The 25,823-nt window shown below is 41.6% G+C and overlaps 1 protein-coding gene and 1 long non-coding RNA gene across 2 annotated transcripts in view; one reads left to right on the top strand and one right to left on the bottom strand.

Moving 5' to 3' along the window:
* Positions 1 to 2,839: 2,839 nt before the first annotated feature.
* On the bottom strand, positions 2,840 to 8,311 carry LOC125725937 (uncharacterized). Its single transcript, XR_007387784.1, has 2 exons — positions 7,520 to 8,311; positions 2,840 to 4,424 (listed from the first exon to the last, which is right to left on the bottom strand). It is a non-coding gene; the product is annotated as an uncharacterized LOC125725937 (long non-coding RNA).
* rxrab (retinoid x receptor, alpha b) overlaps positions 7,239 to 25,823 on the top strand; it is an 81,826-nt gene continuing 63,241 nt past the window's right edge. The window contains exon 1 of the mRNA XM_049002569.1: positions 7,239 to 7,525. Coding sequence (XP_048858526.1) covers positions 7,498 to 7,525 — 28 coding nt within the window. The 5' untranslated portion in view covers positions 7,239 to 7,497. The remainder of the gene's footprint in view (positions 7,526 to 25,823) is intronic.

Here is a 25,823-nt window from a genome sequence, read left to right as displayed (position 1 = left end):
CCCTGGGATGGACTAGCATCCATACAATCCAGTGTGAACCCCGGTACTGAGTCCTGTGCTGCCTGGGTCAAGCTGCAGCCTCCCTTTGACCCTGAACAGGATAAGTGATTAGAAGATGGATGGGTCATATGATCAGGGGTATAATTAGCTTTTGTATAAGAAAGGTTAGGGGAACCACAGCAAAAGCAAAACACCTTCAAAGAAAATGAACAGAATCAAGTGAATTAATAGATTTCCCCGCATGTCTACACAACATCATAATAAAGGTTAGAGATTAAACAGGCTTGACAGCTTCCAGTCCACATATAGCTCCACTGGACAAAACAATTATCACCTGTGAAAATAACCTCTCTGCCCTCAACACATGAATTAAACAGATATATTTTATAAATCATTACTTAGTGTTTTCAGTACCCAGTGTGATTCAAACGCAACAAAGATGAAATCAGGATTCTGTTTTGTGTTAACGAGTACTGTTTTCATACGCTTACTCTCAGAAGATAAATGGATCATCTTTACTGTGATGTTCCTTTGTTTTTTATTGAACTTTTTCCTTTCACTCGCTTCTGTGAAGGTTGGCACAACTAACAGGAGAGTTTGATTCGCATCAGAACACAGCAGTTTGCCAGGTGGCGGCCCTCAGATTCTGGGCCATATGGTGCAGCTCTGTGTCCTCTGCTTTTGAAGGCCGGTCCTGCCTGGTGAGGACGACGTAAGCAGCCCGGTGATCATGGCGGGAAGAAGGAGTGATGCTAATCAAGAGCAGATGTGGCATTAAGGGGTAACTCTGTTAGGACCCGCAGAGTGTCTGTGTCCTCACCCTACCCCCAGACTGGCTTGGATCACCAGCGGGCCATCCTCTGTCTTTCAACATGCCCTAATGTCACGCCTCTTGGTGAATAATGTGTTGGTGGAGTCCCACTGCTGATTCTGCTCCGTTAGTCTGCTTAGATGACCATCTGTGTTGAGTCTAACAGCAGTGAGCGCACAAGCTATCGACCGGGACACAAATTTGTGAAGTGCCAATTACACCTTCATGTAAACGTGAGGCTTTTTTACTTTATGGATTGTCATGTTCTCCAAACCAAACATTTTCGGCGCTGTTTTCATAATGACATTTTCTCAGCTTCTTCCTATTTTTTAAAGAATCGAGTGACTATCAAAATCATCAGGAAATTTCTGATAGTCCTGCATTTTATAGGTGTTTTATACAGATAATCTCAATACATTGCACTGAAATGAAAAGACAACAGCAAACTATGAAGAGAAAAACATCAGAAGTCCATGGGGATGTGTTTTTCGTTCACATCGCCCCAGCAGAGTGCTGCTGGTGAGGTACACAGAACCCCTGCTCATTCCCTAGAGAATCCTCTCTGAACTCGGCATGATGTTGAGTTTCCGTCGTCTCGTGATAAAAAGCGCGTCTCATGTGTGTACATATGCCATGCCTTGCTAAAAGCTACCCAAGAGCTTCTCTCATCCCAAGCACACATAGCTACTCTGCTCTTGCATTGGAATTACCCTTTAACTTGCCTGTATTTATGTTGTGATCCCTATCGCAACTTAATATAATAATATATGCTGAACAAAACCCTTAGGACAAAGTAGCCACACACGAGTACTCAATGGTGAAAACAGTAAGGTAAGTCGCAGTAAGGAAGTGGTCTTCCTGGAAAAACTGCACACTTCAGAGTGCATTGCGACTAAGAGGGCTATGTGTGTAGGTGGTGGGCTAGTCACGGCCTCCTCCGTGTTTTGGGGTCTGACAAGGGTGTGGGCTGGGGGAGGGGCTGAGGACCTTAATGGCATCTGCCTTGGCCGAGACTTTCCTTGAAGTGGGAGACAGTGGAAGGAAGTGTTCAGATTTATGATGGCGGCTGATTGCCCCCTCACTCCAGGCCAGCAGTGAGTGCTGCCTTTAGCGTAGTGGCTGACCAGCAGAGAGCCAGAGGGGCGCAGTAAATCACAGCCTGAACGCAGACACTGCACTTGCTCTTGAGAGGCAGACAGTCAAAGCGAGATCAGGAGGACGTGCCCTTGCGTTGCTGGTGGGAGCACTGCTTTCCAGGCAACCTACACCCTTCTTCCTCAACAAAATCATTTTTGTCAGTTCAGTTTTCAAAGTATTCAGCTCCTTAAAATTGCATTTTAATTTCAAATTAAAGCACAACAGATATTGTATCACACAGATTTGGAAATACAGACTATTGACTATCTCTAAAGTGGTATCCTTTTAATTTGCTAAATGCACACTCACTCTTTTACTTTTGGTTGCCAATCTGATCCAGTTTTTAAGCATGCTGGAATTAAAAATGAATAACAGTACTATGACTGAATATTCTTTGGAGTTCTGTCACCCATACTATTTTAGGATATATGCATGCATGAGCTTCTTGATCTGAGTTGAAATACAAAGCTCAAAGCTATGTACGCTTACAATTCAGTTGCTAAACCAATGACTTACTTGAGGTGCCAGGTGGCCCAATCAAATTACCATTGTGTTAATGACACTGACAGAAAGCTCCAGCATCTTCAGGCACCTCGACTCCAGACAAGGCATTCTTCTAGTACGTCCATAACAGGGATGCGGGAGCTAATGAGTTCTGATGCACAACACGGGGATGCATCTGGCCCCATTAGGCCAACCGTTTTTCTCCAGCACGCTCCATTGACTTGAATTCTTGCTCAAGAGGCCTGAGAAGTGTCAGGTGACAGCAGGAACATCCACTGAACCCCGGCCAGCTCGCTCTTGGATGACGGCTCAGTTTGTCAATGCATTATACTCAAAGAGGCCAATTTGGCAATAAGCTTTGCCCTCTGTGTAAGCAAGAGGACACGATTTAATTTAGAAGGACTCTTTATCCACACAAAGTATATCAGAATACATGCATTAGTTACGGACATAACAAAATGATTAGTCATTATGTTCCTTGTCACAGGCATGAGAGGATCAGGGTCATGCCAATCATGGATGTATTGCCATCCATATCCTTTACAGATGAAATGACAACAGAGACCTATTCCACACTAACACTGCTGTGGTTTTGTTTCTACAGCCCAAGTTCTACATAGCTTAGCTGCACCAAAGAGCAGCATCTGCGCCTCTGTTCCACTAATCCCAGAGGGCCAGAATAGAGTGGTCCGTGTTAATTTCGCCCCCCTTTGAAAACACCACAGATCGCATGCTATCTATTGCCTTCCAAAGACAATTGCCTCCCTGCCAGCAACCAGATTAACCTGATGGAAAGGGAGCCTTGTATACCTCCTACCTCAGCAGTAACAAAATCACATGTCTAGAATAGTCGAGATTTATTGGTGCATCTATATGTAGCCAATTTCAGTCTAATACAGTATTAAAGAATGATTTATCAGACTATGTATGGAAAGTGTTGATATTACAGCCATCAGATTTACCTTGCTAGGCAGCCCGTGGAGTAATTTAAATGCTATCTCTGTCACTCTCAAACCAGTGGTCATATAATATTTAATATTGATGGCAGGCATTGAGCATTAGGGATTAATCTATTATGAAACTGTTATGAAAATATTTTTCAGTATCCACATCGTAGACACAGACCCAAACTGGGTGGCCAGTTCCCAGCTCATCTGTTACCTTATTTATACACCATAATCTCTAGATAAGCCTCCTAACTCCTGCTCTCATAATCACTTTGAATCTGACAGTGTGGAATATGTGTGAGACACTGCCTCTTATTTTATATCAGGAAAATCTCCTACAAGGTAGTTTTCACCTTCCCTCAAAAGGGCCAGCAACACAGAGTCTTGTGAATCCGTAAAGAATGTCAAATCTCTGTTTTACTGACCACCAGTTTATTTTTAAATGAATCATCACTGCTCATGTGGTTTCGAATTCAAGCACTGTCCATTGAGGGCCATCTTCTCATCCAAGCCGCTGGGTAACAGATAGCCACTTCATTGTTGTTTTCGGTTGGCTTGGTAAGTCTGTTCTTGATCAAGAGCCAGTCTCTCCTCCATCCCCATGGGCGAACACTCACCCCTCCACAAGGGAAGCTGACCTCCAGATCAGGGCTGTCTCCAGACAGGACCCTGACCCCCAGGCATGGAATGTGAACCCAGGACCTCTATTGATCTTTTGAGCCCATGCCACAGCCTGAAGACACTGCCTCAAACCCATTCTGCCACCAAAACCCTCAGAATCCATCCTCTGTCGTGCTGCTTCACCCTAGCACAGATCCAGCCTTTCTTACCTGCTGTCTGACACTCCTTTCTGGAAACCTTCTTGGTGTTTCACACAAATCTTCCCTCTCATGTATTTAAAGCCATGCTGCTATGAATACTGCTCATAAGGACAGTTGGCTCAGGCATTACCGAACAATGTACCTTATTTTTTTCAAACCAAATCTTGTGGGTGAGATGCGGGGTTTTGTTTTGGGAAATGAAACCTGAGTAGACAATCAGAAAAAAGAAAAACAAAAAGGTGTTACGCGAAGGACTGATGTTGAACCATTATGACAAATACTGCATTTTCTTTCTTTGATTTTATTCCCGTTTCTCTTTGTTTATCCCTTGGTTAACCACTGTTACAGTTAACAAAAAGGAACAATAATCATTGTTATTGATGAGAGGCATGTGAAGGTTCCGACGGAGCCACAGCTCATTAGCGCAGTATGAACTGATAAAGGGGCCGATTGTCACCATAATTCAGGGCCAGCTGTAATGGTGGTCTCTCCATGATGCAACCGTGTTGTTTAAAGTGCAGGACATTGAGTAGCTAATAAAGATGGACTGCTACACACAGCTGTGTGAAGACATGGTGTGAGTAGTGAGCTCTTGAGTGAGTGTGACAGGTTAGACCAAAGGGCCTATGAGATTTATACCAAAAAAGTGAAAGGTCAGACGGCTATTAATCACAGCCGAGCAGGACGAAGCTGCCAGGGCTAGTAGTAGAGGCCAGAGAACCAGCCATTGGGAAACTTTAAAGGAATCTGTTGCATCTGACATTGATTAGTGGAAACTAGAGGAACAATGCAGTACCTGAAAATAAATGACTTGACTGAATAGTTATATACTTATTATTTTTCATTCTAAACACAGAATAGTGGAATATATATTCATGTGGGACTTTTTTTTGCATAGTGTTGGTAGTTTTTTTGCATAGTTTTTTTTGCATAGTCGGATTATAGCTCCTGTTTTCAAAAACTTTACCTTTGCCATGTTCAGTTTTTAGAAAGTAATAAAATCCAAGGACCCTTCCTCCTTTAAGAATAAGCAGGTTCACAATATTTACATTTTCCCTCATCTAACATATTTGAAAGGACTTTTAGTTCATAAAAAAAATTCAAGAGAAACTAATTAATTACTACAATGCCCAAAATCTGTTCCTGTGGCTACATGGCTGATCTTTAGAAAAACCTGGTAAATGGCCAAAATCATAATCTTATCATAAAGTAGAAACACACAAACATACACGGAAAAACCTAGATCCTTCAAGAAGAAAACCAGCCCTGTATAATTCTAAGCTAGAATCCTCCATATGGTAACTTGTCCTTGACTAGTCAACGGTCCACTTCAGTAGTGAGTGACTTGCCGATGTGACTAGAAGAGCCTTCTTTCACTGACTCCCCTCCGCTGTACTGCTGCACCAAATGTAACGAGTTATTCTTGCTCTGACTGTTTATTGCGCAGCGTCAATAAATGCCTTTGATCTTAGCCAAGCCTCGCGCTGCATTAATCATGAATTACGCCCCCAGCTCCAATGCAGCAACCATGCTTCTTCAAATATTCCATGGAAAAGAAACAGGTAGTCATTTCTTTACCAGCCTCCAGGATGGGTTTACATCTCAGCAGAAGGCTGATCTTTAAGCCTTTAAACTTTATCTATCTATCTATCTATCTATCTATCTATCTATCTATCTATCTATCTATCTATCTATCTATCTATCTATCTATCTATCAAAACAAAAACAAAACAAACCATACTATCGATACACACACCGATATCTCTAGACACACACACACACAAAATATATTTTTTAGTGTAGTTTTGAATGGCCATCACTTTTGTTATTCCTGCTTGTCAGTAAAATTTATTTTCACCAAGCATTTGATTTCAGTTTGACCTCTCAGTCACAGAAATACATAATAAACACCTGTAACCCAGTAACATAAATACACAGATTATGTCTTCGTTGGTTAACTCAGTTACTTAAGTTGTTCAAATTACGACTGATTGTATACAACTGATTTATTGCGAAAACTAAACTGACAGACAGTGCATGGACCAGATCTGCAGTATGACAACTGCTGTTGGTAATACCTGGGTAAGTATCAGGAGAAGGGGCCAAATGACTTGGCCTCAGCACCTTGTCTGGAGCAATAAGTGTCAAGTATCTAATGGTTCTTTGGGTTGCTTTGGCCTTCTGTGTCACCACTAGGCTACACTGCTTGCATATTCTATTGTGTCGTTGCCTTGTGTTCCTGCCCATGTTAATTACTTGTTGTTAGTATATCATAATCTTAAAGGACATACTGGACTAGATAGCCCCTCCCCAAACCCACACACCCACCTGACCTTATAAAAGAATAACAGCACCTTAGTTATTAGGAATCTCCTTAAGATCCACACCGATGGCCAAGTATAGTGTCTTTAACCGCTTTCATCGCCGTCTGGTTGTGTGCTTGCTTGCAAATTTGCTTTAGCCAGGGACACTTGAATAACTATTTCATATTTTCGCGCAGCTGAACAGTTGCACAGCCGGTCCCCACGGTTTTTGAAATAAAAATTGACAGTTTTCCGATAAAAGCCGGAACTGTTCATTTCTCCGGTTCTGTGAAAATGTTATAATCCACAAAACTCAAACCCAATTAATATAAGAAACACAATAAATTCTGATTTGAATTGCCGGTTTGGCAGTAATAATTTATTAATATAAATGCCATTATTTCAGTATTCTTTTTGCTGGGGAATTGTTTCCTTGAATACAGTAATATCCATAGTTTTTAAATAATTCGCCGAAATGAACGTATCTGGACTTAAACTGCTTTGGTTTAAAACTTTTTCAGTTTAAGTTATTAATTGTACTGTTTTAATTGTACAATGAAAACTGAATTTTATACTCCTTCGATATATAGTTAATATTTAAGTTATAAATTGATTTAGAGCTGTTCAAAAGCGTCCATACCGCATGCGCGCTCCAAGCCGATTACTTACATGGGTTAATCATGAACGAGCAGCGCTTGTTTCGCGTCGCTGCGTGAGCGCATGTGGCAGTGGGAGTCCCCCCTGGGAGGGTCCCTTTGCGATCTAGCTCCAGTGGTTGGAATAGTAGTTGAGCGAGAGGGAGAGCGTAAGAGAAGAGCTCAAACATACAGAACTAGTTTAGTGAATTTTGACACAACGGGGCTCCGCTCCGACACGCTTGCCGTCAACCTCTGGATCATTTTGGTTCTCCCTCGATAAGACCTTTTCATTTTCTTTGGCCGCAACATCAGCTGGCATGAGCTAACCGACTAGACATGGAAACTAAACCTTTCTTACCTCTGGGTAAGTTCTCCTTCTCTTCTGAAAATGTGTTTACCGTCATCGTTTTGGGTCCGGACCGCACGCGAAGTCTGCCACGCGCGACGCCGCGAGGGACGCCGCGCGCCTCTGGCGCGTGTTTACAAAAGCAGCTGCTGTCAAGGCGATCGGGCAGCCCATCGATCCCACGGTCGATCAGAACCGCCGAACCGGCTCCGCGCTGGGGATGCCTGCGCGAACTTTAGTCGCGCACTTCGCGCCGTTCAGACCAACTGTTTAGGCAGTAAGCAAACGGTGCTAAGCTGGGTCCGGTGTCGGGTTCTGACGTGCAGCGCTACGGTGAGTGGCATCGGTAGCTGGCTGGGTACCTCAGAGCTTCTCCCGCTAGTGTCGGGATGCGCTCTGATTAGCCAGCTAGCCGGCTCCAGCTGCCCGAAAGTCACTTTTCTGTTTCGTTCGGGGATTTATAGTTGTCTTTAACGTTTCGTTTTATGTTACTGGCGAATTGACCCGGAAGATATGAATAGATAACAACAGCGGATAACCCCGAACTAAGTAAAATTAATACTCAATATGAGAGGTAGCTTGATTTGCTAGTGGATCACACCGACATTTTCTCTGAACGCAGTATGATGCCATGTGTGTTACGTAACATGCACACATGTATGTACACATGCATATATGTGTATATATGTACATATATGTATATGTGTGTGTGTGAAGCGTCCCGCCAGATCACTTGTCTGTCCCTCCACAAAAAGCCGCGGCGGCAGCTATCTCATCTCCAGAGGCGGTATCTTTCAGTGGATGGCCGGCTCGCTAGCAGTCCGCCGGACAGTCCGGACCGTGAGACGCGGATCTCGTCCGAGGGGTGGATAGGAGGGACAGTCCGAGGTGTACGGAGGTGTCCTACAGACATGCGCTCCTTCCAGTCGCCGCCAGAAAAAAAGAAAAGCCACCAGTTATTTCACTACGAAATGTTAATTAGTCTGCAGTTTTTAAATTACAGAGGATCCCTTTTGCAATAAACACAATTATTGCTGCCTACACACCTCCTTCAGCACGCATACTCTTATTTGTATACAGTTTTGTGTACATCACTGTAGTATAACCTTTTCTGGAAAACAGCGAAATCCCCTGTAATATAGACGTACCTGCCTTAGATTAAACCACCGTATTCCCTTTCCTCTGTTGTCATCTTAAGTGGCCCTTTCAAGTTAAAAAAGTATATTTAATTAAAGCCAAATAGTACATGCACTTTGGAGGTTTCATAGAATGCACAAGGGAAATGTCTTCTTCGTGCATTAAAATGAGTTATTTAGATATTTATTTGCTTGTTTTACAGTGAATAATGGCTGCATTTAGCAGACCGCAGATTGCAAAATCCCCAAGGTGTTTTTTCATTTAAGTTGTTCTAAAAAGTGTGCCGATGGCTTTGGCTCCGCATTTAGAAGTTCAAGGTCAACTGTTTTTTAAACATCTCTAAAATTAGAGGAAATTATGTAGAAAGATTTAAATAAAATGTGTTCTAATTCGGCTCATGTGCAGACGTAGTATAGATTAAATTAATACAAAATGTATTTTTTATGATGTCTCACGCAAATTGAAATTACGATGTTTTTAAGATATGAATAAAGTGGATCGATTATTGTTGCGGGTTAAAGTAGTTAAAGAAATAGTTATGCGGTTGATGGGTTCAACATGAATTTTCACAGCATGACGCTCACTATTATGATTTTTATGTATTACTGTTGCTATGGACGCATAACTTAACATGCGTTTAATAAGCTGCCTCAAGTTTGTGTGAAGTCCGTATTATTAAGTCCTGTTGACGGTTATTTCAATTTGCATTTCCGTGATCAGTCAAGTCAGCTTTGCTTGAAGGCAAAAATTTAACAGATAAAGGTAACAGGAAAGCATTTAATATGGTATGTAGGGTGACAGATGGCCACTTCATATAAAAACAGATAGGAAATGCTATGTACAATTACAGTATTGGAATGGAAGAATGACACTAACCAGAAACAGCCATACAGTTAAAATATATAGTGAATATGGAAAATTTTGGCAGGTATATAGACCAAGTAAAGTTATAAAAAAGACTTTTAAAAAACTACTTGCATGTGTGTATTTTCTAATGACTTTAAAATGAAATTATCTTCTCATTCAAACTTTTTAGAGCTTGGTTTTGTATTGAACATGTATTCCCCGCATCTGTTTACATCATGCCTTTTCCTTTGCAGTTTAATTCCAAAAAACAAACATTTTTTGTTGTGTTACATAGATGCTTTATCCTGCTGATCTGATGCTTGGTCTCCCAGTGAAGGGCTGCAGCTGTCACCTTTTTTGGGAACTCTTTTACAAGAATGTTAATTACTTAAAGCGGTAGTACTGTTTAGCTTCAATACACCAGAGTATTTGAGTGCCTCTGGGTCAGACAGATCAGGGTTGCTCCCCAGAGACTGGAACAAAACCGAAGAAGACTGTGAATCCATGCACAGCGCTCTCCTGTACATTGGCTTATCAAAGGTTGTAGGATGTGCTCCTCATTGCCAGATAATGTGAGTGACTGCAAAACATGCATATATTTTGACTTTCAGCATATAGCGACCATCACGATTTCCTGAAATGTAAATTTAGGTGGTTCACATGTAGACCCTGTTAATACCATAGATCTCAACCTCTCAAGTTTTCTGCTGGAGATACAGTTTCATTGTGAAAGCCTTTCTTATGAAGCAGCAATTGAGGCTGTAGGCCAAAATATTATTGATTTCTATCCAAAACTGTACATTTCCTGTGTTTTTATATAATCCCCCTGGTTTGAGCAAGAGTAGTTTTGATTTTTAGAAATCTTTTTTACACTGATTGTGACAGTACTGCTGTTAATGATTTACATTGTGCAGTCCACGAACAAGTCAGTGATTTATTGATAAAGGACAGCTTGTGCTCTTTGCACTTTGACTTTAAGCATGTTATTTTTTTTAATGATTCTGCCTCGTACACGTCCATGGACTCGCTGCTAAATACAGTCAGTGAGAAATGGTAGAAAATGTAACTTGATATGCATACTCCAATGTAATTGCACAATATGCCTTTCCCCCTCATTTATCTCCAATCTGGAATGGCCAATTATCCTATTTCTCCTAGTTTCCCCTCTCAACCAATGACAACCGTATGAACTCAGGAAAAGTTTCGCAAGTGGTCTGCTCTTCTTCGACTAAGAGGGGTTCCTTCTATGATGTAAAATGCTTGGAGGGAGAGCTTCAGTTCGACCCAAAGCCCTGTAATTGCCAAACCAATGGTAGACTGTAAAGCCAGGGAGTACTACTTGGCTGTCTAGCCCCTCAGAAGTTCTCTAGAAATTCAAGCCTATATAGCTAACACATCATGGCTGGGATTGAACCCAGATCCCTACTGCAGCATGTCCGTTGCTTTGGCTGGTGGTCTGTTTAATCACAAACATGCTATATTGTTATACATTGTACTGTCACCATTCCAAGTATATTATTACATTCTGTGGTTATGCTTGAGAACCTTGTTGGAGAATTCTGCTCATTAGAATTGAAGTCTCACTTTTCAGTAGGAGCTGTTCAAGAAAAAAGGTGATATCCATGTGCTGTAAGCTGACATTGCTCTTTGAACGTGCGACCCTGCCAGGGCACCTAATAGGAGGTGCTGGAGAAATTTTAGCATGCTGGACTGTCCCTGCTCTTCCAGTACATGTCTGCTTCAGTCACCTTCCCTCTGACATTGTATGAAAAGTCTCCTCTGCTGGTATCTTCTCGTGAGATTTGCTTTACCACTATCCCAAAATGCCTTAATGAGGTGAACAAGAAAAGCCACCCAGTGTTTGTTTTGTGTGCGGTTGTTTGCATTTGCAGGTTGTGTTACCCTTGTGAAGACGACTTTTGCCTCTGCAAAGATAGTGCCTCATGAAAGACATTGGGAGGACATCCATAAAAACACGGCTCCTTTGCAACTTCATCTGCTGCTTTTTCTTCCCCGAGTTGGTGCTTTTTATTTTGATGTTTCAATTGGCTACAGTGTTCACTCATTAATGGCCATATAATGAGTGTCAATGGGAAGTACTCACAGTCAGAAGTGCAAATGAGTATCTCTGTCACCTTGTGGCTAATGTGGACAGACTGCACAGTGGCTTGCCACTACACCAGTGAGTCAGGTCTCGGCATGACTTATGAAGCAAAGAACCACTCCTTTAGCACCACAGAGTCCAGGAAGTGAGGTGGCACCATTCATGCAGGTAGAAGCATGGGGGTGTGTGCATGTATAGGGTATTTCCCCTAAAGGGTCTCTGTGACATCACCTGATGATACCGTTCATCTCGGAACATCTCAGGACTCGCCACAGCGGTCTGGAGTTTATTTCTGGATGATGCATTACCTCTTCTGCGCTCTGGGTTGCATCACTTGACTGCTATCAGGAGACAATCGACGAGGGAAGCTGCGAGCAGGGTTTAAATTTAGCTATGGTTTTTCTCAGTATCGCTGCTTTATTAGGGAACGTGATCTTAATATGTCTCCTTAAAGTGAGACATTATCACTGAGAACGATCCAACACCCTCTGTACAGAGACTTTCACTACCATTGGAGGAACATCACTGGACTCCTGCTTTCCAGTTCAGACCTTCTGTCTGATCCCTAGCATACCTGTGTTAGTCTTCATTCAAGTTAAACTTTATAGCAGTCTGCATTTCATGAGGCTTATCACAATGTCATTGGAGTTACTCTGTAGGGTTCCCCAACATTCCACACACGAGGGATTGGTGGAGCTCCAATAGAGAGTTCCACAGAGACAGTGCAGTGGATGTATCATCAGGAATGATGACAGTCGGACACAGCAGCCACCTGCGTGATGCTGCATCCCTTTTGGAGTGGGATTGTGTGGGGCTGAGTTTCTGTGTTGCTGCTGCGGGGATGTTCATGTTAGCGCAGGACTGCGCCTCTGTGTTGGGGTGGGAGTGCTTTCTGTGAGATGTATCTGTGCCAAGCTCATTGGGATTTTTCTGTACTACTTGTGTGCAGACTAAAAAAATGTCAGCAGATGTATAAACATGCAACTCCTCCTGCTAAAATTGTAATATGTACAGCCTTAAGATGAATCGCATGAGTTCAGGGAAGAACACATGAGACACATTTGTAATTTTATTGTAAGAAAGTTATTAATTACTAACTATTCCTTCAACTACCTAGTGATCTGTGTGGTTAAATTTGCATTTGCAAGCCCAGATAGCTAGATGACTAGCAGACTTTGACAGTAAGATGAAGGATGAACAACCTTGAGAAAGTCTTGGTTAATATTTACTCCCGTGCTGGCTGACACCAGGACCTGGAGAGGAGGTCCGCTCAGATTAGTCATGGTATCTGTTTCTCTGAAGGTGATGCCTCTGTAAGCTTCTGTTTTAGTACTTGAATACAGCCAAGAAACTGAAAGACAAGATTGCAATTATGAGGATCGAACTCTGTTAGGGAAGAAAATACAGGTATATAATAAAAATCACGATGAATGGAGAGACTTTTACTTTAATCATTTGGCCAACGTCCCATCTTAAAGGTACAGATTTGTATTACTGTTGTTGACTGCAAATTTATGGAGTGGACAGAACGCAACATTTGGACATCCTGGATTTGCTGATGCTGTGTCTTATTTTTCCCTTCAAGGACTGCGAGTCCTTCCTCTGCATGTGAGCAGAATACAGCAGCCTGCTGGTGGTACAGTCATGCTATAGTGCTGTATGACTGTGCTGATGAACTTAGATAAGGATGTGTTTCTGGGGGAAGATACACTTGTTATGGATGTCTGCTCTCTTCAGCCTCACCTCTTTAACTCTATGTTGTCCCTAGTTTGCGCGGCTGTAAGCTAACAGCTGAGAAAACAGATTGCTCCGTGGCTGTTGAGATCACAGCCCAGAGGGGAGACATTTCGATCATCCCGAAGCCTAAGTGTTATCAGTTGCCAGATCTCACGCCTTTTTCAGGGAAGGCTTCAGAGCTGATTGAAGTGCTTCCGTCGCTCGCTTAGCAACCAGTGTTGTGGCGACCTTAAAAAGCTGAGTAGGCTCCTCCCACTTGACCTCTTCTGGAGGAACTGTATTATTTACGGAGTCATCATTTTATTACTCTGTGTGCTTTTTATCAGATAAGAATGTTTCCCTCTCAGATTTACATTAACAAAGCGTAGTGCTTTGGCAGGGTTTTTTTTTTTTTTGGGGGGGGGGGGGGTTAGCTTGTAAAATTAACGTTAACGTTAGCAGTGCAACCCGAGAAATGGAAATAGCTTTCACTGGGTGATTCATTCCGAAGGTTTCCTGGGGAAAATAAGAGCAGGCCTTGTTCAGCGGCTGTCGCCATGAATGAGTAATGTCACGACTGGCATATCGAGTGGCGTTCTGGGAGACGACGTTGCTGTCTCTCTCTTTGATGACAGGTCTCAGTTAAAAGTGCCCAGGTCCCCATACCCCCGGCTGGTCGTATTCGTTGACATCACATCAGCCCTTTATTTTATTTTATAGTCTTTCTACTAATGGAGCTACGGGCTTAATTGCAGGCTATTTTGTGCTGATGTGATTAAAGAAATAAAAACTCTGTGTTGTGCAACAGGGTTCACTAGTTTGGAGTCTGGAGCCAGGATCTTTAGAAATATCACGTTTTGCTTTTCTGTAAAAACAGCATACACCAGTTTGTCTTTTTATATTTCAGTGGCGAGTCACTCTATTTTGTGTCATTACACTGAGAAGTTTTGAGTAAAGCTGGCTGTTCTTTCCAAGCTCCGGGGTAATTTTAAATTTCAGAAATAAAACAGAAACATTTTCTTAGATGTGGGTAAATCACCAAATTGAGGTTTGATATGTATATATTTGGAGTGGTGCAGTGGCACGGTGATCAGCACTGCTGAACATATGGGTTCAGGTCGACACCATGGCTTTGTGAGTTGTTGCCCGATCCTGAGTTGATCCTCTTTGTGTCTGTAGCGTCCAGGTTCCCGTCCCCTTTGATCCTGAATAGGACAAGGGAGTACAGAAAATGGATGGAAATCCATATCTGAAACGCTGAAATTACATTTTATTTAAATGCACTAACAAGGGATAGAGCTGAACATGAAATAATCCCTCCTTTATACCCATTTTTCTCTAAGACATCCAGATGAAAGGAACATTTATAGCATTTTATCTCTTAGATAAAATGAGCTTAGTACTGTACAAATATCACATTTACTGTACTGACTTTCATTTTCCAGATGTTTTTTACAGAATCTTTGAAAATCTTACCGAGGACTCAATAGGATCTAAAAAATAGGTTCCTATGCATTTTATCCTGCAAAGTACCATGGGATCTCCCTTGCATAACTCCACTGATTCTACATTTTATTTAAAAATAAATTATTTATTGAAACTTGTATCTCATTCATTATGCTTTATTATGCTGTTGTGTTTTTGCACCTTTATTTTAGGCAAAATGATTTACACAACAAAGACTCTGCTGTCTCTAATGATTTTACTGTGCCGAAAATGAGAGATCTCAGCAGAAAAATAAAAAAAGACACATGATTGAGCAATAACATTTTTCTGTGAGTGTGCAAGGTGTGTTTTGACACCTGCAGAGGCGACGCTGAAGGGGCTGGTTCTCATATTTGCTATATTCCAGTTTCTATAGAACTATTCTGGCTTTCTCCTCTTCCTCTCCAAGATGTGGGAGGCCTGGGAAAATCCAGACCTTTGTAGAGTACTTTCAGAGGCCAGCAGAGACCGCTTGAGAGGAATTCTGTATTTTTTCAGCGTTAACGCGGTGCAGTTGAATGAGCAGGATGGAGTGAAGGCCACTTGGTGAGGGTGGAGCTGAGTGTGGTGAAACCAAGAGTCTCGGAGGAGGGGGCTGGAACGGAAAGTGTTTGCATGCTTGCAGGTAGAAGAATAAGGCAAGTGGTTGGCACTGAAAGACCCGTGATATCTGGAGCATGCCAACTATTTCAGGGACATCTGGAATAATTATAATAATAATCAATATTAGTATAGGATTAACACTTCCTTAATTCCTCAAAAGCTATTTTTAGCTAATTTAAATGAGTGGTTGCATCAAACAAGATTGTGTTATGAGATATGAACAATATGAACTGGTCTTCCTGTAGAGTTTGCTCATTTTAATTAGTTCATCTAGCCTCAATAGGAACTTTTGTGAAAAGATGGCTTCATACCACTTATAAACCTAAATACAATACAATGCAAATAGGTTATAAGAAGCACAACTATGCTATTTAAATTGTTAGTCTTCTATAAATCCGATCTTCATCGGTTTGTAAACATTAGTAAGTAAACATTGAAAGAAGAATCTTCCCAGGTTTAACTTTTGAATCCTACATAAGTGAACATTCACCAAAAAACAGTAGGCTTGTGATTGGGCCTTATCAGAAAACTTATGTTACAAATATTACTGTAATGCAGTAGCTTGTTTTAAATGATTGCAGAGTTTTGATCTTTACAAATCTTGGCCTTTACCAGATGTTTATGACCTTGGCTGAAGTACTGTACTCTCTGGAGTCAAACTAAAAATGTATTTTGGTTAGTTCAACACAGACTGAACTGAAGAGAGCTGGATGTACTTTTGTGAAGCCCTTAAGATTGGGAATTTTCCAGGTAAATCTTCTCTCAGGTTTCTATTGCTAAGGTTACACACCTGAAGGTTTTATAATCTTCTTCGTGGTTTAAAGTCAGGGATCAACAGCTTTGCCCTTCTCTGAACTCCATCCTGTTCTTTATATATATATTGCTGTTCTGTATCAGTGTGTGGAAGTATGTGAGTGTAGGTGTGAATGACCTCATTACCCTTTCTCTGGGGACCTGACAAGGTTTTCTCATGGTCACTTAACTTTGCCCCCTAAGAGACACATCAGCTAATATCCTTAATTTTCAAACCATGTGGTCAGATCATTGCTTTGGATACATGCCCTGGGTACATATAGGAGCCAAAGATTTTTTGTCTGCTGTCCCAGGAAATTTGCTGGCTGACCTTTGATAATAACATTTATCTCCTAAACAGTCTTCTGAATAAATACGATGCTGATAACAGATGCAATACTGAACTCGTCTTGCTTTGAGTAAAAATTTAACAGTTGATAGTTACAGTCATTTTTAGACAGAATAATTAGTTTTGTGCTTGTTCATCACAAGTCAAGTATGTTGTGTCAATCTGTGTAAAGGATCATAACAAAAATTGAGCTATCTGCTAAACATTTACAGCATACCACTTCACATTAGAACTTATGTATTTTACATAACCATTGACTAAAATGTTTTACTTGTCCAGAATATTCACAAGAAGTCACAGTAAATTCTTTCCTCATACCTGTAAAGCCTGTTTGGTATTTATATGTGCATTTCATATTAATTGTATTAAATGACCCTAGCTGTGGTTGCTACATCATATTCTCTCTCCTTCTATTTATTAAAAAAAATTCAAAATGCAGTACACTGCCTTTATTTCAGTAATCGGTTTCAGAGTGTTTTTAACGCGTCTTAATGATTCTGCTCACCAAACTGGATGTGTCAGTCACGTATAAAACATCGGAGAGCGGGATGTATGAACCGATCCAAAGCACGTCATTGGAAAAGCTAATGTGCTACACCTGACATGTTGGTATGATCGACCCAGAAATTTTCCCAAGTAACAGCTGGTGGAAACACAGCAGGCCCACGCTGAAGTTCTGCTCTGTTCCTTACGTCTTGAGGCAAAATATCTATAAATTAACAAAAAAGCAATCCAAATCCATTCAAGCAGGCATTACTCAGAAACAGTTTCTGGGTATTGAACGAGCCAGTGACTAAATTAGCTTCAGACTCTGTCCTTTGGCACTTTGGCAACTAAATAAAATGACCTTCTGATTTGCTTGTACTCTCTTGGCATTAACATCTCCCAAGATGTCACCCTTCGTTAAGTTCATATCTTAGTCACAAATGTTTTAACCAAATGTAAACTGATGTTTCCGTCGTGCTGTTTCTGCATGACGTCCTTTATAACTGGACTGTATTTAGCTGATTTATAATAATCTCTGTATAAAACAGTAAAGCCTACAAATTTGGGGATTTGTACAATAGTAATTTAGTTGAGTTTAATATATTTGGGCATGTACTTGGACAGTCAGAGAATTTATGCTGGGAATATTCATACAAACATAAAATACTAATAAAATCCATGAAACACTAGGTACTATGGATGTGAGCAAGAAATCATTTAAAATCATAGCCATTATGCACGAAAAACGGAAATGTAAACACTATCTGTGTCTCTGTATGTCTTCTGATTACTGTCCAGGGTGGGGGGTTTGGGGGGTTGCTCTCTTGATCATTGTTGGTTATCTCTGCCATAGCATGGTGTGGTTAAAGGCATATGGATTCTCAGTCTAGCTTCGGTTCTGTTACCACTGGCCCTTAGGCATTTTGTTTTGTCATGTCAGTCCAGATAGGGATCAACACTCCAGTGAATTAACTTTTGATGGGGAGCTGTATGTCCATCCCAATTCCCCAGGGAACACTGTGCCACCACCGGCATTTTGGGGTTATGGTCAGAGCGCTTTTCTTACTTACCCTCACTTTGATGGCTGGCTTGAGTTGTGGCCTCCATTCTATATCAGTATGAGATTTTTGTTGACCTGGCTCTTTTCTCCTCACTCCACCTCATTTTAATGGCTGGCTCGAGGTGCGGGCTCCCTTCCGTGCCTCTGTGAACTTTTTGTTGAATTGGTTGAATTGCCCCCCCCCCCCCCCACAAAAATGTGGACTATCTGGGGGTCCCTGAGGCCTGGTTTGAGAACAACTAGTATATGTAACCATGTGTCATTATTTGATCTTGATAAGACCCTGAAGATGTCAGTCTACCGGTGTTGTACTAGTTATCTTTTATTATATTTATTGTTTATTGCAATCCACACGCATTAATTTGGAATTTTCCTATTGGCCATGTTGTGAATAAATGTATCCATATACATCCTACTGTATTTATTACTGTGTGTATTCTTGGGGGAAAAAAAACTAATTATCTTTCAGTTTGTTGTTCTGAGTGATTTAATTTATTTCTAATAGGAACTATTAATATATTTTATTTATATTTTGATTGAAGTAGACCATGATCATGTGTTAAATTCGGGGTTTATATTTCTGGTATTTTGCAGTTGTTTCCACAAGGAAATGGTTAACCATACTCCAACCATATATGGTTATGGAAGAACATATTTCTGTTACATTGCAACATCCCTGTTCATAATATTGAATCTGCATTTTCCATTTCATATACAGCCTCTCATCTAGCGAGTCTTGATTCTTTTTCTTCTTGCAAGTTGCACTTGTTTTACTAATGCATATTTTTTCTGTTGTTTGTCCTATTTCCAGTTACTCCTATCTCCTGCAGCGATGTCTGCTGTCCGCCTGACTCTTTTCTCTGTCGAAGGCCATCTGCAGCACAGCTTTAATCCAACTTGCATTTTTACTTGCAGTTCTTCTTCCCTTTTTCCTTTCTCTTCTTGTGTCTTTATTTACTGAGGAAAGAGAGGCCGGTTTCCTGTGTGGCTTTATTTGGTTTGTCAGCAAAAAAAAGTCTAAAACTCTTCAACTAAAGCTATTTCCAGTTTGCTAATTCTACCTTGGCATGGAATGAAGATGATGGATAAAGGCTGTTTATTGCTACGGTTTGGGGCAAAACTGTGGCTGTGCACCAAAGTATTTATTCAACAGCAAATTCTGAGCTAGACAGGCAATAGTCTCTTTTTTTTATTGGGTAGGCAGTTTGGATTGTTAGGGAGTTCTTTGTCTATAATTCTTACTCTGGGATAGGTCAATGATTTTCGCGAAGGATGATTAATTTAAATACCTTTCAAGTCAGGAATTCACAAGTCAGCAAGTGGAACATTTAAAAATGACCTCATCAGTAGTGAGGAAAAAATGAAAGCTTTAAGTTGGCTTTTTTACTATGGACTTGAAAGCGTAAAGTGTGAGCTTGGTCACCACGCTCTGTTTACACTCCGGAGTTTGTCTTTTTCACATGATCTCCTTAGAGCAGGAAGTCGTTGGAGAACAATGAGTGGCTGAGTAACAGGATGCAGGGGTGGCCACACCGTAAGGGAGTTTCTCCTGACATCCCTGAGGCTTCAGCGATGATGGCCAGCCTCTTCATCGAGGGCTGCTTTTTAAATACCATCGGTGTGGCCATTTCTGTGACAAAGCCCTCAACACACTCTAAGCACAGCCTTGTGTTCACCTTCATATGTCTTTTGCTATGACTTTGTGTGCTTCTGTAGAGAAGAGAGAGTCTAGTATTAACCACGATATAGAATTAGCAATATTATATAATTATGTATTTTTTTTTTTAAACTACATATTTGTAAATATATAAATATTCACAGGCATTCTTGCTAATATTGATTGTACTTCACCCTAAGAACGATGTGCAAAGTCTTTATGCACCTTCTAATTTGTAGCCAAGAAATCCTTCCTGACACGTTTGCCGACATCGAGAAGAGCCGCTGGCAGCATTAACGTTAGGGTGACGTGGAACATCAGTCACCTTAGATGCAATAAGCCTGCAGAAGGACACAGATAACTGGCTCAGCTTTGCCCAGGGCGGTGCTGAGTGATTCCCAGCGACGCCTCATCGTTGGCTTTGTCTGAGCACATCTACTGCAGATATCACATCGCATGTAATTGAGGGCTCTCCACGATGTTTATAGGATCTTTGTGGGCAGAAGTTGCTTAAAGATTTGTGGGCACCACTTATATCTACCCTCCAACTCACAGCCTTTACCTTTTAAGTTTGGCCCCAGGATGTCTTCACATTATGTTCACATTGAACAGGTATTTTTAAAAAATATATTAATGTAATGTGATAGAATAGAATGTAAAATAAGGGTATATACAGAGTTTGAAAGGTCTTAGTGACTTAAAATTGAGGAGTTCAGTACTTCATTTATTAATTCATTTCCATGGCTCAGCTGAAGCTGACCAGGGTGCACGTAGTGGATCTGAAAACAGACGAATGAGCACTGATCTCCCAGAAAGGTGTTCAGGCCTCTTGAATGCCATAATCTGCCTCTCCATCCCTTAATTGGCCGCTCAGTCCGTTCAGTTGCAGTCCCTAATGGCTGCAGTGTAAGTGAAATGGATTAGCAGGCATATCCCTTGATCTGATTTTGCCCGCTAATACAGTTGCTCTCAGGATGGCTGGTCTACTGGGGCCTGTTACGGTGATGGCTTAACTCACAGTGGAGTGTGTCCGACGCACAGCATTCCAGTGGAATGCCGCTGAAGGGGTCACTTCTACTGAGGTGTTCTGCGCTCCGGCCTTCAGGTTTACAGCAGACACACAGCTTAACAAACCCATCAGCCTCAATTTGGTAAAGTTCATGCGAGGTCGAGACATAGTATTTTTCCTTTTGTGAAGGACGTCGTAATTTTGAGTATTCTATTTCACATCGTCCTATGGAATTATATATGACAATGAGAAAATGACATTGAACCGGTGGCATTTGTAAGTAATATCTCTAAATGTTAGATGCAGGGGCAGAATGTATTCAGCTGAGAGACGCGCTCACAATGCGAGCAGTTTAACAGGAGCCCCCATCGCTGCATCCTCATAAGACCCTGTTTATGTCTTCCTTTGAAATCCGAAACGCTGTGGCTGTGTTTGTAACAGGTTTGCTGTCTTGTTCCCAAGAACAAAAAGTACCAGAAACCTAATTGAACACTTAGGTAGACTGAGCGTCACGGCTTTTGTCGAGCAGGAGAAAAATAACTGCAGGGGAGAAGACGGGGAATCTGTGTGTCTCCTCACACTGTCTGGTTTCGCAACGGCGCTGAAAAATTCCCAGCATGGAGCGTGTTAAGCTAGCAAAACTGGAATTTGGAAAAAAGAAAAAAAACACAATTCTAACAAGTTGTTTTTTTTTTATTTCGGATCGGGCTGCTATTAGAATCTAGGTCAGGCGCACATTGTTCCGCTAAGGAGGAAGCGCAGCTGGGTATGGTGTGTGTGTTTATGTGTGTGTGTGTGTGTGTGTGGATTAGATTTATATTACATTGTGGGGACCAAATGTTCCCCACAAGGTAATAAAAACTTATTTTGATGTTGTGGGGACCTTTTTTCTGGTCCCCACAAAGATCTGTGAATGCTATCAAAAAAAGCCAAAAGTCTCATATTTGGTTTGGTTACGGTTAGGGCTGGGTAGGGGTTATGGTCGTCATGTTGGGATTAGAGTTTTCCCCATAGAAATTAATGGAGAGTCCCCAGAAAGATGCAGTTACAAACCTGTGTGTGTGTGTGTGTGTGTGTGTGTGTGTGTGTGGGAGTGGATTGGCCTAGTAAGTGATATGCATTGCAAGGCATTAAATGCTTCGTATTAATTATTCACGTAATTATTCACGTACATTTCATATGTTACTGATGATCAGCTAATTATATGGTGAAGTGCTGAAATAATAATCACAGAAATGAGCTTTTCTTAAAGTGTCAGATGCGTCAGAGGTGGTTCAGCCACAGCCCAGGCGCAACGGCGTGGGGTCTGTCTGCCGCTGTTAATCGCAGTGTCAAACATCCTGCGTTTGAGCGGGCCAGCGGAGAAGGCCTGATTGTGTGTGATAACGGCACTACCTGAAAACAAAAAGGAAAGAGGAAAAAAATTGAAAAATGTTACGCCCACACGGGGTGCAGCTCAGAGCAGGAAGATGGAGAGTTTAGACCCCTGGGAACTTCATGGAAGGAGATGCCTGTGCTGGGAACTGGCTCACAGCACTGCTTTCTGGGGTAGAGTTCATCTCTTCTCCGGTCATTACTTGGTCACTCGGAGGACAGGGACGTTTTATACACTGTATAATACTCCTGAAGTTTGTGTTTTTGGGTTCTCCAGGTGTTCTCCAGGTTCAAACTATATTTTTCTACAAGGGGGCAAATCACTGTCAGTTTATTGTGGCTTAATGTCTTTTTTAATCATGTTCAGTGACAGAAAGGGAGCGCGTCATGCTGTTATCAGCAAATGCTTTTATGATATTTATTGCTAAGGGTACAGATACAAGAGTTTAAGTCTGCACATGTCAAGGAAATTCTTTATTTGTGCCCTGATCTGTGCTTAATTGCACAAATTTAATTATGTTGTTTGCCGAAGGAGCTTTTAAAGGCAGAACTGAGCCACAGGGAAGCTGTTTGCTGCAGGCTCCCATGGGAGATCTCTGAAGCAGACACATGCACATTCTTCTTCCAATCATCCACATAACCTTGTTATCACGTTCACTCTTTCCTGTTGTTTGTCTCACCACCATCTTGTCAAATCTGCCTCCTCTTTGTTATTCTTCCTCTGAATTTGTCAGTCTCCTTCATCGGGAGGAAAACAAGCACTGATAAATGGCTGTGAAATCCAGAAAGCTGTAGAGTCCAAATTGGCATCCTGGCTGGGGTGTAACCCTGCCTTGTGCCCTCTGCTGCCTGGGGCAGGCTCCGGCCCCACCCCTATGACCCTGACACGGATATGCAGTTGGAAGATGGATGGATGGATGGATGGATGGATGGAAGGGTGGTTGAGCCGATGTCTCTTTTGACCACTACACTGGCCTGTGGTATCTTCATACATTTTGAATGCCTCTTTGTAAATATGCTACTAGTATTTGTGTGGTTGTGTAAGCACTTAACTCATCTATGGTGTCTCGGGCAAGTGGAAACTAACTGGTAAATAATTTGTAATTCTTAGAAGAATTTCCAAAACAGCATTGAACTGCAGAAAAATGGGTTTGTTGTATGTTTAAATAGACATGCAACATTATTTGTGAACAAAATGAGTTTGTTTTTAGTCTGTATGGGATACGTGTCTGTATGTGAATAGTAAACTGTAATCAGTGAATTGTATGTAGTAACTATGACAAAATATATGTCATTTATGTGGAACCTAAGCCAATCAGACTTTCAGGTCTCCTTCTTTTTTTTGGACTTCTTTTGGTTTAGAGAGGACTGCCCTGTGTTGTAATGTGGGGATGTTAGATGTTTACTTTGGAAATTGCTTAAGCAAGTTAAAAAGTGACTGAAATCATGAAACTGTGTGTTCTGTTATTGTAATCCAGAGGGATGCCAGGGCATTGAAATCCAGAGGAAAGATCACTCCACCAAGCCCTCTTTTGTGTCTTTGAAAAGCTGCTGATCCATGTTGCCCCTAACTCGTGCAGCCCAATATCAACAAGAGCTGCAGCCATTCATGCGACTAATAGAGGTCAAACATGCGATGGAACGTGCAGTTACTTCTTGTCGTTGGGCACTATGTCTGAGACAGAGTGTCACAAATGTGACCTCAGGAACTGTGGTGATATTTTTGGGTTTGTATCTTTACACATGTTGGTTGGGCTGTTTGACTTTTTATGCTTACTTCATTGACTCACATTTGCGATAGTGAGTTCCGAGCGGATTCCTGAAAAGACGGAATGAGGCCGGCTCTTTGGAGCGGCAGCATGGAGACGTTCCTCCCAGTAGAACACACCGTGTTCTTCTGTTCAGGAAAGAGCAGGACTGAGCTGTAGGAGGCAGGAAGAGGCAGGGCTGTAAGAGGACACCGGGAATCTCTGGCTGGGAATCTCTGGAGGGTTCCAACCCGTGGAAGGCGGGGCGGAGGCACGTTGCCAGGGACGCGCTCTCTTTGAAAGCCAGCGAGCTTCAGGAATGAACTCTGACCGTGAGGTTGACCTGAGGGTCATAAGTTCCCCTCAGCTGATGTGTGGGCTATGGGGGCGGTGCAGAGAAAGGAAATGCCCACCCAGCTATTTGCATAAGGCATCAAGGGGTGGAGACTGCGAGAGGGAGCCTCGCTACTTATTTTAAACAGTGGCAGAGCGCTGAAGCCTCCGTTCAGTATTCTTCCCTTTTCTTCGTTCTTGAATCTGCTCGCTTAGGTCCCGTTTCACTTTGGAGGTATGATCTCCTGCTTTGAGGTTACATGCTATTCGGGTATGTGCTGGGCTTCTCCAGGGCCGCCCACAAATTAGCATCTGCCCGTGATGCTAAATGATTTGTAATCTAGTGACCTGACACTCGTCGCGTTTGTCCCTTTTGAACAAATGGATGTTCCCAGGCATGTGACTTGTGGGATAATTAATGTTCTCCTGCACACTGCCAGAGGACACGGGACGCATGGAAGTTAATCAGAATGGGAACTGGGAGCCTGGGAACAGGTTTCTGTAGCTATACTTGCTCTTACACCTATTCCCCACATGTTTTTACACTAAAATTAGTACAGAAATGACCCTCAGTCACATTGGACATGCACTGGTACTCCTGGCAGGGCAGTCAATGGACAGTTACATCAGTACTTCCATTACTAAGCGGGTGGACACAAAGTTAGCTAGGCAGGCTTGTTAAACCGCTCACAAAACAGTGGTTATCTTGGTGTGTTTGTGATCTTCAGCAGTGTACAAGTCATTTAATGTTTTGTGTGCTCCTCTGCATTTTTACTCTCCTTAAACTAAAAGTGAAATTGCATCAGGTTTGATACAGAAGCAGTCATTCCTCCAGTTGAGTGCGTTTAGTTGTATGTCCAAGTTGAGGTAAGTAAGGGCAGTTATATATCATTTTGCATTGAATGAGAAACACTGGTGCTGTGATACTCAGAAATATTAGGACAAATTGACCTTAGTATAAGAATGAATAATGTTATTCCACGGTATTGTAGCCATGTGAATACATGGGACAAAAATTACTCTGGAGGACGAATTTGTATACAGTAGTAAACTGATACTCGTGTATTGGTCCTTTAAGAACGGCTTCAAAACTACACAAGACTGAAAATGTATATGCCTTTGAAGTTGCTTCTTTACACTTCCAACAAGTTTGATTAATCAGTTTAACAAAGGTGTAAAAATCACATTTTGCAAGTTGTATAAATGGCAAATGGCATTATTAAAAGCTGCTATACAATATACTTTGAACCTGTCTGGTTTAGACTTTCCCAGTTCTCTGTTTAGTTAAAGTTTAATTAAACCTCTGATATGACTTTCCAGATGGTATAACATTTATAATTGTAAGGTTGTTGCAATAATTATATTATGATAGGAGTCTGTTTAGTGTTCACATTTTTACAGAAAAAGCGCACTATAACCAAAAATGAGGAAAGCATTTTAATAAACAACAGGACAGAACTGAAAACAGAAATGCCTTTGTGAGTTATGCTGCATGCTACAGCGAGTTCTGTTCGAAATAGACCCTGAGGGTAAATTCAGAAATATGACATGAGCCAAACTAACTAAGCATTTTTTTCCCAATGAGACTTTATATGTGGCCCTTGAACCTCTGTTTGA

This window comes from Brienomyrus brachyistius, chromosome 2 (assembly GCF_023856365.1).
Source record: "Brienomyrus brachyistius isolate T26 chromosome 2, BBRACH_0.4, whole genome shotgun sequence".
In the NCBI taxonomy this organism is placed as follows: Eukaryota; Metazoa; Chordata; class Actinopteri; order Osteoglossiformes; family Mormyridae; genus Brienomyrus; species Brienomyrus brachyistius.
The sequence above is the reverse complement of the archived record's forward strand: the minus strand, read 5'-3'. Positions and strand labels throughout refer to the sequence as shown.